At 43.4% G+C, this 12150-nt stretch overlaps 1 protein-coding gene across 6 annotated transcripts in view; it reads left to right on the top strand.

Moving 5' to 3' along the window:
* OTOA (otoancorin) overlaps positions 1 to 12150 on the top strand; it is a 75551-nt gene that overhangs the window by 1102 nt on the left and 62299 nt on the right. For all 6 annotated transcript variants that reach the window (XM_047837437.1, XM_047837440.1, XM_047837438.1 and 3 more), the window contains exons 5-8: positions 1674 to 1761; positions 5106 to 5237; positions 7793 to 8028; positions 11404 to 11507. In XM_047837437.1, the coding sequence (XP_047693393.1) occupies positions 1674 to 1761; positions 5106 to 5237; positions 7793 to 8028; positions 11404 to 11507 (560 nt within the window). The remainder of the gene's footprint in view (positions 1 to 1673; positions 1762 to 5105; positions 5238 to 7792; positions 8029 to 11403; positions 11508 to 12150) is intronic.

Below are 12150 nucleotides of genomic sequence, written 5' to 3'. Positions count from 1 at the left end.
AGATATGTTTGCTTCACAAACTTTTATTCCTCTCTGCTCTGGCACAAGTGCTAACCTTTATTGAGGGTTTACTATGTGGCAACAACATTCTTAGTGCTTTGTGCATAGAAACATGTCCAATCCTCACAAGCACCCCCAGGGAGGGTCCTGTTGTTTCTCATTGGACAGAGCAGTGAAAGGGAGGCACAGGAAGGGTGAATCAAGGTCATGTAGCTGGGCAGTGTGGTGGAGCTGAGTTGTACATCCAGCAGTGGGGCTCCAGGATGCATTGCCCTGTCATGTTTTATACTGCATGTGGGCTGGTGTTAGATACTGAGGTTGTGGGACAGGGCACTAGAGAGTGTTGTGAAAAGACAAATATTAGCAGATAATTCTAATATGATGAGTACTGTGAAGGAGAAGAAATGGGGCTTGGGAGCCCATGAAAGGAGCACTCAATTGTGTTAAAGAGAAGGAGTGCCCATAAACACTCTTCTTCCTAATGTAGCTTTAACTTTAGTTGATAGTTTTGGATATATTCTTTCAGGCTAAAATCTATCTATCTATCTATCTATCTATCTATCTATCTATCTATCTTTGTATTCACTTATTCATTCATCTACTTATTTAATAACAAAAATTTACCAATTGGTTAAGGCAGAAGGATTTATGTGCTGCCCATGACTCCATTACAGCCGGAAGCTGAAGTCCAGCTCATTCCTTTTATATGGTCGGGTGACACTCCATTGAATGGATGTACCATAACATTTCTAAATTTTTTTTAACGTTTATTTATTTTTGAGATAAAGAGACAGAACATGAGTGAGAGAGGGGGAGAGGGAGAGGGAGAGGGAGAGAAAGAGAGAGACAGAGAGACAGAGAGACAGAATTAGAAGGAGACTCCGGGCTCTGAGCTGTTAGCACAGAGCCCAACATGGGGCTCAAACCCACGAGCGGTGAGATCATGACCCGAGCTGAAGTTGGACGCCCAACTGACTAAGCCACACAGGCGCCCCTGGATGTACCATAACATTTAACAAATGTTAAAACATTTGTGTAACCTTTTACTTGTTGTTGGACATTTGAGTCATTTCCAATTTTTGGATGTTATGAACAAAATTATGCATTTTCTATGTGTTGGGTACTGTTTTAAGCACTTAAGATGTGTGAACAAGTAGAATCCTCACAATTTTTATATTGCATAGAAAGGGAAACTGAGGCAAAGGAAAATTCAGTAAACTGTCTAAGACCACACAATTAAGTGACAGAGCCAGGATTCAAGTCCCAGTTTTGAGCTCACACTCTTAAATTGTGCTATTCCAACCTCTCATGGTATACACTGTTTCTGCTCTTTAAGTTTTATATAGTAAGGACATCTTTCCAAGTGAGTCTGTTTGGAGTGTAGATAACACACGTGGAATGTTATGGGAATTAGAATATTGCACATAGCTCAGAAATTGATAATTGTCTTTGAGAGAATGGGATCCAGGAGGATTCTTAGAATTGGAAACTCCCCCACCAGTGTGCCAGGTTAACAAATCTCCTACCTCCTCCAAACACAAAGTTCCTAGCATTCCTGGCCCATTCCCCACATCCTCTCTTAACTCTGGTCCCCTGGCCTCTTGGCAAGTAGGGAAACTGCTCATCAGGGGAACCTATCATTGTGACTTTCTCCTGCCTGTCTTCAAATGAAGCTCCCATGGGTGGACAGCGGACCTGTCCCACAGAGTCCTGGAGTATCTGAATTCACGGAATGTTGCCTTCACCATCCCCAGCCTGCAGGTGCGTACCTGAGACTCATCCCTATCATATATTCACCTCTCAGTGCTCAGTCAGGAGTTGTAAACTCAAGGGCCTGGTAAGATGGAGAAGTGGGCTAGGTATGGAGATAGTCTTCACTTCTGCAAAGAAACATGTTCTGTCCAGTTGTTTTGAAACTTTTGTGTTTTTCCACCCTTCCACCTTTGATGGAGACTTGGCGTATTAGGGTGTAGGGCGGACCTACTGTAACAAAGAGATCCCAGATTCTAGCAGCGTGAACAGTTTTGTTTGTTTCTTTTTTTTTATTTAATTTTTTAAAAGTAATCTCAGCACTCTGGTAGCGCAATCAGTTAGCATGCGGTACTTATAAAAGTAATCTCTACGTGCAACACGGGACTTGAACTCATGACCCTGAACTCAGGAGTTGCATGCTCTACGGAGCCAGTCAGGCACCCCCAATTTAGTGTCTTTCTATCTCGTGTTATAATTCAGAGCTAGGTGGGAGATCCAGAGAGGAGAGGAAGCTCTGTTTCAGAAGACCATCTAGGGGCCCAGGTTCCTTCTGTCTTGTTGCTTTGTCATCCTCTAGGGAGTTGTTGCCCACGTGACTGAAACATCACATCCATTCTCTGACCTAGGAGGTGGGGTGGTGGGAAAGAGGAAGTGAAGGGCAAGCATCTTCTCTTTCAAGGACATGAGCTGCAAGTTGCACACTTTGTGCTGCTCACATTCTGTAGGGCTCACAGTCCACAGTCATGTGTTACTGCAGAGAAGTAAGAAGAGAGGCCTTTCTGAGAAGCCATGTAGTCAGCTAAAACTTGTGGCATTCTGTTGCTAAATGGAATTACAAGAGACTGGATCTTTGGGCATAATTATCAGTCTCTTGATCGTGGGTCCAAGAAATATTTTTCTTCCCTTTTAACTCTATTGTAAGAGAAACAGAAGCACAGGTATGTTAATAGATGGTAATGATATTTGTAGAGCAGTAGGGCATGGTGGGGACTGTGGCAAACTGGACAGCATACCTCATCAGCATGAGCATCAGCCCAGTGTGGTATGTCATATCTTTGCCATTATACTGTGAATAGCACAGAAAATTGAGAAAATATTCTTTTGGTATTCAAAAACTATTTGATTTAGGAAAGAAGTTTGGTCATTGATGAATGAAGTCCTGATGTCTTTATTGTTTCACTTTTTATTTATTTATCTTTTTTAATGTTTATTTTTGAGAGAGAGACAGAGCACTAGTGGGGGAGGGGCAGAGAGAGAGGGAGACAGAATCAGAAGCAGACTCCAGGCTCTAAGCTGTCAGCACAGAGCCCGATGCGGGGCTCAGACTCACGAACCGTGAGATCATGACCTGAGCTGAAGTCAGACGCTTACCCAACTGAGCCACCCAGGTACACCTTATTTACTTTATAATGAAATGAAAATATCAACCAACATTCACGATGAGAACTACATTCAGAGAGCTGGTTGCTAACTAGTTACCAGGACACCCATTAGTTGGAGGTGGCTGTTGACTTCATGGCATTTGTTTTATTCTGTTCATCAGTCTGTGGCAACCTGAAGGGAATTAATGCCTGCCCCTTTTCTGGCTAGTAGTAAGTTTTCTCATGAGATGTGTGTGTGTGTGTGTGTGTGTGTGTGTGTGTGTGTGTGTGTATACACACACGTATATATACAGTTATATATACATACAGTTATATATATATATACATATACAGTTATATATACATATATATGTACAGTTTATTTATTTTGAGAGAGTGTGCACACACATGCAGGAGAGGGGCAGAGAGAGAGCAAGAAAGAGAATCCTAAGCAGGCTCCACACTGCCTGCGCAGAGCCTGATTCAGGGCTTGAACACAAAAACCATGAGATCATGACCTGAGCCGAAATCAAGAGTTTGGATGCTCAACCAACTGAGCCACCCAGATGCCCCAAGATGTGTATATTTTAACCTGACCAGTAGATATATTCTCTCTCTTGCTATGTGTAAATTTATTTATTCATTCAACATCTACTTATCTAGCCTCTATTCTCTTCCAGGCATAGTTCTAGACATTGGAGACGCAGGAGAACAAGGCAGTCACATTACTACCGACATGGGCCTTTCATTCTAGAGGGACAGTCACAGAGTAAATAATTATTCAACTCATTCAGGATAGGGAATAATGGGTGGCACAAATTGACCACTTACTGTGTGCTGGCCATTATTGAAAATGCTTTACACACACTAATTTAATCCTCATAACAAACCTACATAGTAAGTCTCTATTGTCTCTGTTTTTCAGCTGACAAAATTGAGGTCCCAAAGTACTGTTGCTCATTTAGCAAATAAAAATACAGTGTTCCTGGAGTGCCTGGCTGGCTCAGTCGGTGGTACATGCAACTCTTGAGTTCGGGGTTGTGAGTATAATTCCCATGTTGGGCGTAGAGATTACTTTTAAAAAATACAGTATTCCCCATTAAATTTGATTTGCAGATGAACAATGAATTTTTTTTTTTAGTATATGTCTGTCCCATGCAATATTTGGGACATACTTGGGCTCAAAAATTATTCACTATTTAACTCCAATTCAAATTTAACTGGGCATTCTATATTTTATCTACCAATGCTAGGTAAGTAACTTGTCCAAGGCCACACAACTGGTTGGTGGCAAAGTGGGGATGTGCACATGGGTTGTCTGGTTTTAGAGCCCACCTTTTGCCCATGACATCACAGTATGCTGCCCTTGTAGAGCACCTTTGTTTAAGAGAGATTTAGAAAATAATTCCCCAGACAGCAGAGTAATCTCTTTTAGGAAAGGCTGCAGACCTCTGCTTCTCACTTTAGAAAGGATACCAAGGGGGAGTTTGTACATGCTGCCTGAATTTTGCTTTTTCTCTGATAGCTTGCAGCGTGGGAGAGGGTTTGAGCGGTGCCAGTCTGGGGGTGGTAAACTTCCTGGACAGAGGCCAGCGGCTCTGGACTTGAAACCTCAAGCACCTATAGGAACCTGGCAGGGCATGGGGAGATCGGCTGGCTGGGTGGGTGGTGAGCAGGAGTGTAATTACAGGGAGCAGCTGGCCCTTGGCTTGCTGATTATCACCAGGAAGAGGATGCATGCCTAGCGTTGCCAAATCTTTGTGTTTTCCTAGAGAAGTTGGAAGTCTGGATTTTTGTGGGGAATCCCTGGACTTCAAAATGTTGGCAGCTAATGAAAAATTTTGGAGCCAGCCAAACCAAACATGGCTGCAAGCTGCCAGCTTGTGGTCGGTCTCTGTAGGGAAGTAGGTGGCCTGGCTAGGCTGCTGGCCGTGGTGCTGACCAGGTGCTCCTGTCCCATCCTCACTGTATCTCTCAACACTCCCTATCAAGGCAGCCATGGAAAACCACCTGGAGCAGCGTCTGTACCAGCCCCAGAAGCTGCTGGAGGACCTGAAGGAAACAGATGCTCAGCAGTTCCGCACCGCCATGAAATGCCTCTTGGAAGACAAGAAGGACCGCCTGGTGAGGCATTCTTGGCACCCTGGGAGTAGGGGAAGTCCAGGGCCAGTTGACATTTGTTGAGTTGAATCCAACGACTCAGACCTTGGCCCTTCTTTATGTCTTCCTTCCACCTTCTCCCTTCGCAACCCCTCCAGGAGCTTGGAGACCTTGGTTTTCTCACTTCCTTTCTCCAAAGTTCAAGTGAAGAGCCTTATAGCTTGTACTTTTATAGGTACTAAGAAATGAGGGGTACTGAGGAGCTTCAATTTATTTGGCCTGATACACACCCGTGAGTAATTACTCTGCATCAGTGGACACTGGGTTCAGAGACAAAGGACTACCCCTGCCCTGAAGGAATTCACAGTCTGGGAGAGGGGGCGGGAGACAAAAAACAGAAATAGACACATTTCCAAAAAAACAAAGTTGGTGATCTAAGAGCATCACAAAGTAAGGCCTATGAGACCCAGGAAATCTTGGGACACAGGTGAGGTTTTGAGTTTTCCTTATCAGACCATTTAGTGCACAACAGTGTTTCCCAAAAGGAGTTGACTCATGTAAACATTTTAATAGTCACATTTTATTTTATAGTGTCTGTTATTAAAATAGAATGGATACATCATTCTATTGAGTGAGTTTGGGAGAGATGTGATGTTTCCTTTTTTGAAATGCATTTAAGTTTAAAAAAAGAGTCCGTTTAAAAAAATCCTATGAGGTAAATAATAGTAAAGGCAGCACAAAGATGGCAACAATGAGGATGGTGGTCTATGAAAATGATACATATTTTTAATATTTATTTATTTACTTATTTGTTTTAAGTTTATTTATTTTGAGAGAGAGAGAGAGCGTGTGCGCCGGTGGGGAGGGGCGTTGGGGTGGGGTGGGGTGCAGAGAGAGAGAGAGAGAGAGAGAGAGAGAGAATCTCAAGCAGACTCTGCACTGTCAGTGTGGAGCCTGACACAGGGCTTGAGCTCACAAACCACGAGATCATGACCTGAGTCGAAATCAAGAGTCAGCTGCTTAACCAACTGAGCCACCCAGGTGCCCCCTAAGCTGCACTCTTACTCACTGTACTGTTTTATCCCCAGACAGTAAATTACCAAAGTTAAAGAAACATTTGGTCATGGTTAGAAGTATGGGCTTGAATGCAGATACACCTGTTACAGAACCTAGCTCTGTGTAATTTGGGCAGGTTGCTTATTCTATCTTTTATTTTCATCCCCTGCAATATTGGGATAATAATAGCATGTACCATTTGTTGAGCGTTCACTAGGTGCCAGCCAGTCTACACTCATTATCCTCTTTAATTCTTATGCAAACCTAAGAGATAGGCACTGGTTTTATCTCCATTTTACAGAGAGGGAAACTGAGACTTTAAAAAGGTAAGTGACTTGCTTGGGGACACACAGATAATAAGGGGACGACCTGGGATTTGAACCTAGGAATGTCTGGCCTTCGGATCTATGGGGCTTAACCTGTAGGACTGTCATGAGAATTACATGAAAAGAGACATGTTTGCTTCATGCCTGATATGGTGCCCAGTATGTGGTCATTGCTCAATAAATGTTATGTTTGCAGGGTGTGCTGGCTGAAAGACTGAGTGCCAATCAAATTGGGACCAAGCTCTGTCAGCATTCCTGGATTCTGTGGTTCAGAAAAGCCATTCATTCATCCATCCATCCACCCATCCATCCATCCATCCCAATATGCTTTCTCAATGTCTTCTGGGTACCAGGCATTCCACTAGGCACATGGCTTGGGCCTCGAGGACTTTCCTGGCTCAATCCCAGCTGCACACTACAGTCAGGTGCCTGGGCTCCACCACAGACCAGTTAAATCACTCTGTATGGTGGTGCTGGGATCACTCCCCCAGTAATTCTCATGTGCAGCCAGGGTTGAGAACCAATGTTGTGGAGGAAAGAAAGATAGGCCCATAAGCATCTTTATTTTTTTTTTCAACTTTTAAAATTTATTTTTGGGACAGAGAGAGACAGAGCATGAACGGGGGAGGGGCAGAGAGAGAGGGAGACACAGAATCGGAAACAGGCTCCAGGCTCCGAGCCATCAGCCCAGAGCCTGACGCGGGACTCGAACTCACGGACCGCGAGATCGTGACCTGGCTGAAGTCAGACGCTTAACCGACTGTGCCACCCAGGCGCCCCATTTTTTTTTTCCCATAAGCATCTTTAATGCATCATAGAGTTGGGCTCAAGGTGATTTGACCAAAGTAGAAGGGCATTCAGGAAGACTTCACCAAGAAGGTGATGACAATTGAGCTTACCCTTGAGGGATGAGCTGGATTTCTCTAGGGGAAGGAGGTGGGGAGAGAATTCCAGCTCGAGCAATTGCCTGAGGTGTGAGTCACATGGTATATCTGGAAAGTGAGAAGGTGCCTAGTGTGGGTGAAGCAAGTGAAGGCTTCAACTTTGTTCTGTAGGAGAAGTTCTAGAAGGTTTGACATAGCAGCGTGGTGTTAAACAGTGGTCTTGAAGTTCCCCACTGTTAAGTGTGGTCCCTCTCAGGGCTTCCAAATCCAGAGGCTGCTCTCAAGACAACCCTAGCTTCTTTCTTTACTTTAGGAGCTGGAGGATGTCGTTATTGACTTGGGAGAGATTCGGAAACAAGCCTTGCAGAGCCCTGGCGTGAACCGCAGCCTATTTCTCATCACACTGGAGAGGTGTTTCCAGGTGCTGAACTCCCTGGAATGTGTGGAGATCCTGGGCAGGGTACTGAAGGGCTCCTCAGGCAGCTTTCTCCAGCCAGACATCCCAGGGAAGCTCCCCCGGCACCTGCAAGAGGATGCTTTCAAGAACCTGTGAGTGCTTCTCCCAGCCCTTGAACCCCACTTCCCATTCCTCAGAGGTGATGCATGGCAGAGGGGCGAAGGCAGGGGGAACAGGTTAACATCTGTGGGGTTTAGAGATGGATGATTGAAACAGTGCCTCCCAAATGTTAGTCATTCTGGTACCATCCTCACAACTTTTGCCCTATGTGTACACCACTTGTACTATTTTTTTTTTTTGCTTATTTGTTTTTGAGAGAGAGAGAGATGGGGAGAGAAAGAGAAAATGGGGGAGAGGCAGAGAGAGAGAGGGAGACAGAGGATCCAAAGCAGGCTCTGCGCTGACCGCAGAGAGCCTGATGCGGGGCTTGAACTCACAAACCATGAGATCATGACCTGAGCCCAAGTTGGATGCTCAACTGACTGAGCCACCCAGGCACCCCCTCCACCCACTGGCACTGTTCTTCATGTTTTTTCTTTATAGTGACTCATTCTTTTTAATTAACATTTATTTAAAAAGTAACTTTGATATCATTACTATAAGATCAAGTCTTATTTGGACCAAATGGGACTGCTGCATATGACAACAAGGAAGTCGTTGTTGACTGGGGCCACGAGGAGATGTATGGTGGGGAGGGGACCAGGCTACAGTGGTTAAAGGTGACCAAGACACTTCACACCCAGCAGAGTGTCTATAATCAAAATGTCAGATAAATATTTGCAAATGATATATCTGAGAAAAGGTTAGTATCCAAAATATATGAAAAACTTATAAAACTCAATACCCCCAAACCAAAAGATTCAATTAAAAATGGGCAGAAGAGGGGCTCCTGGGTGGCTCAGTTGGTTAAGCGTCCAACTCTTGGTTTCGGCTCGGGTCATGATCTTAAGGTTTCATGGGTTCAAGCCCCCTGTCAGGCGCTTCGCTGGCGGCATGGAGCTTGCTTGGGATTCTCTCTCTCTCCCTCTCTCTCTCTGCCCCTCCCCGACTTGCACTGTCTCGGTCTCTCTCAAATAAACTTAAAAAAAAAAATAGCAGAAGACATGAATAGACATTTTTTCAAAGAAGACATACAGATGGCCAAAATACTGACACATGAAAACATGCTCGACATCACTTATCATCAGGGAAATACAAATCAAAACCATAATGAGCTATCACCTCACACCTGTCAGAGTGGCTGAAATCAACAACACAAGAAACACTAAGTGTTGGTGAGGATGCAGAGAAAGAGGAACCCTCTTGCACTGTTGGTGGGAATACAAACTGATATAGCCACTCTGGAAAATGGTATGGAGGTTCTTCAAAAAGTTAAAACTAGAACTACCCTATGATCCAACAATTGCACTGCTAAGTATTTGCCCAAGGAATACAAAAATACTAATTCAAAGGGATATGGGCACCTGATGTTTATATTTATAGCAGCATTATCTACAATAGCCAAATTATGGAAACAGCCAGTGTCCATCAATTGATGAATGAATAAAGAAAATGTGTGATATATGTATATATCTCTACCTACCTATCTATCTATCTGTCTATCTGTCTATCTATAATGGAATATTACTCAGCCATAAAAAAGAATGAAATCTTGCCATTTTCTTTTTTTTTTCTTTTTTCTTTTTTTCTTTTTATTTATTTATTTATTTATTTTTTTTATGAAATTTATTGACAAATTGGTTTCCATACAACACCCAGTGCTCATCCCAAAAGGTGCCCTCCTCAATACCCATCACCCACCCTCTCCTCCCTCCCACCCCCCATCAACCCTCAGTTTGTTCTCAGTTTTTAACAGTCTCTTATGCTTTGGCTCTCTCCCATTCTAACCTCTTTTTTTTTTTTTTCTTCCCCTCCCCCATGGGTTCCCGTTAAGTTTCTCAGGATCCACATAAGAGTGAAACCATATGGTATCTGTCTTTCTCTGTATGGCTCCATTTTCTTTTTAAGTATATTTATCTATTTTGAGAGAGAAAGAGAATCCAAAGCAGGGCTTGATCTCATGATCTGTGAGATTGTTACCTGAGCCAAAATCAAGAGTAAGATGCTCAACTGACTGAGCCACCAAGGTGCCCTGAAATCTTAACCATTTTCAGTGGTGTGGATGGAGCTAGAGAGTATTATGCTGAGTGAAATAAGTTAGTCAAATAAGGCAAATACCATACGATTTCACTCATATGTGGAATTTAAGAAATAAAACAAATGAGCAAAGGGAAAAAAAAGAGAGAGAGGCAAACCAAGAAACAGACTCTTAAATATAGAGAACACACATAGTTACCAGAGGGCAGGTGAGTGGGGTACGGGTTAAATAGATGATAGGAATTAAGGAGAGCACTTGTGATGAGCACTAGGTGTTGTATGGAAGCGTTGAATCACTATATTGTACACACCTTGAAACTAATATTACACTGTATGTTAGCTATTAAATACCCCCCCCCCCTGCCGAATGTCAGATACTAACCAGTGTTGGTGAGGATGTGGAGAAATCAGCACCCTCATACACTGTTGGTCAGAGCATGAAATTGTGTAGCCTCTTTGGACAACAGTCTGGCAGTTCCTAGAAAGGCCAATCACAGAGTTGCCATGTAACCCATCAATTCCACTCCTGGGTTATCTACCCAAGAGAAATGAAAATGTCTGTCCATACAAAAACTAGTACATGAATGTTTACAATAGCATTATTCATAATAGACAAAAGATGGACACAACTCAGAGGTCCGTCAACTGATGAAGAGATAAACAAAATGGGGTGGGATACGGGCAATGGAACACGCACGGACCTTGGAAACATCACACAAAGTGAAAGAAGCCAGACACAAAGCTGGCGTATTACATGCTTCCACTTGTCTGAAATGCCCACAACAGGCAAACTTTGGAGACAGAAAGTAAATTGTGGTTTCTAGGATTTGAGGTGACTGACTAATGGTTGGGAGGTGGTAGCCTGAGGATATAGGGTTTCTTTTCGAGATGCTTAAAATGTTCCAAAATTGACCGTGGTGACAGTTGCGCAGTTTGGGAACAACGCCATTGAACTTTACATTTTCAGTGGGTGAATTGTATGGTGTATGAAGTGTATCTCCATAAAACTGTTAGAAAAGAAGAGGAGGAGGAGGAGGAGGAAGAAGAAGAAGAAGGGGAAGAAGAAGTAGCAATAGCAGGAGCAGTAACAGTGGTATCAGTATAGTAGTCGTAGAGTAGTGACCAAGAGTTGAGGAAGTGGAGAGCACTCTTTGGAAGGAAGGCGTTCAGTTGTGAAGGAGAAAGAGAAATATGAAAATAGCCAAATGCAGCAAAGGAATGAGAAGCCTTGTTAACACAAGACAGACAGTTTTGGGGACACTTGCCGCTTTGACCCATCTCAAGGCCTCCACCTGTTTGTTCCTTAGCTGACGTCCACATTTGTCATTTAGATCTGCAGTGTTCAGAGATCTCTACGACCAAACCTCGGCTCATTCCCAGAGAGCTGTCTACACCTGGATGACTGGGATTTTGCAGACATCCTCCAATGCTACTGGTGAGCCCGGGCTTTGAGGCGGGATCACTTGTCAGGGGGAGCCCATCCTCAAAAGTGGTGCTTCCTCTCTGAAGATAGATTGATTTCATTGTCATGTATGATTTTTCCTCACCCTTCCTACCTTCCAAAAAGGGTTTGATGCGACTTTTGGAATAAAACACATACCCCATTTCATCAATTCACTTTTCACATGCTGAAGGGGTGTCCTGGTTTGCAGGTGGAACAGAAATAATGACCATATCTTAGCTTCGAAGAGAACTTTTACAGTAGAGTCACGAGTTCAAAATCTGTATCATAAATCTGTATTAAAGTGGGACATGATAAATTTTTAAAAGGAAATCTAAGCAATAAAGCACAGAAATTTAGTGCCGAGTTTCCTGGGAACCAAAGCAGAAATAGGTCAAGATTCATTTATTTTACAAATGTGTATTAGAGGAGTCAAATTCGTGGAGATGGAACGTGGAATGGTGGTTGCCAGGGGCTGGGGTGGGAGGGAGGAATAAGGAGTCGTTGTTTCATGGGGACAGAGTTTCGGTTTTGTGAAATGAAAAAGTTCTGGAAATAGGTAGTGTCGGTGGCTGCCAGCAAAGTGAATGCACTTAATGTCACTGAACCATACACTTAAAAATGGTGACGTTAGTAA

This window comes from Prionailurus viverrinus, chromosome E3, assembly GCF_022837055.1.
Source record: "Prionailurus viverrinus isolate Anna chromosome E3, UM_Priviv_1.0, whole genome shotgun sequence".
Taxonomy (NCBI): Eukaryota; Metazoa; Chordata; class Mammalia; order Carnivora; family Felidae; genus Prionailurus; species Prionailurus viverrinus.
Note: the sequence above shows the minus strand (reverse complement) of the source record. Positions and strands in the feature narration are given on the sequence as shown.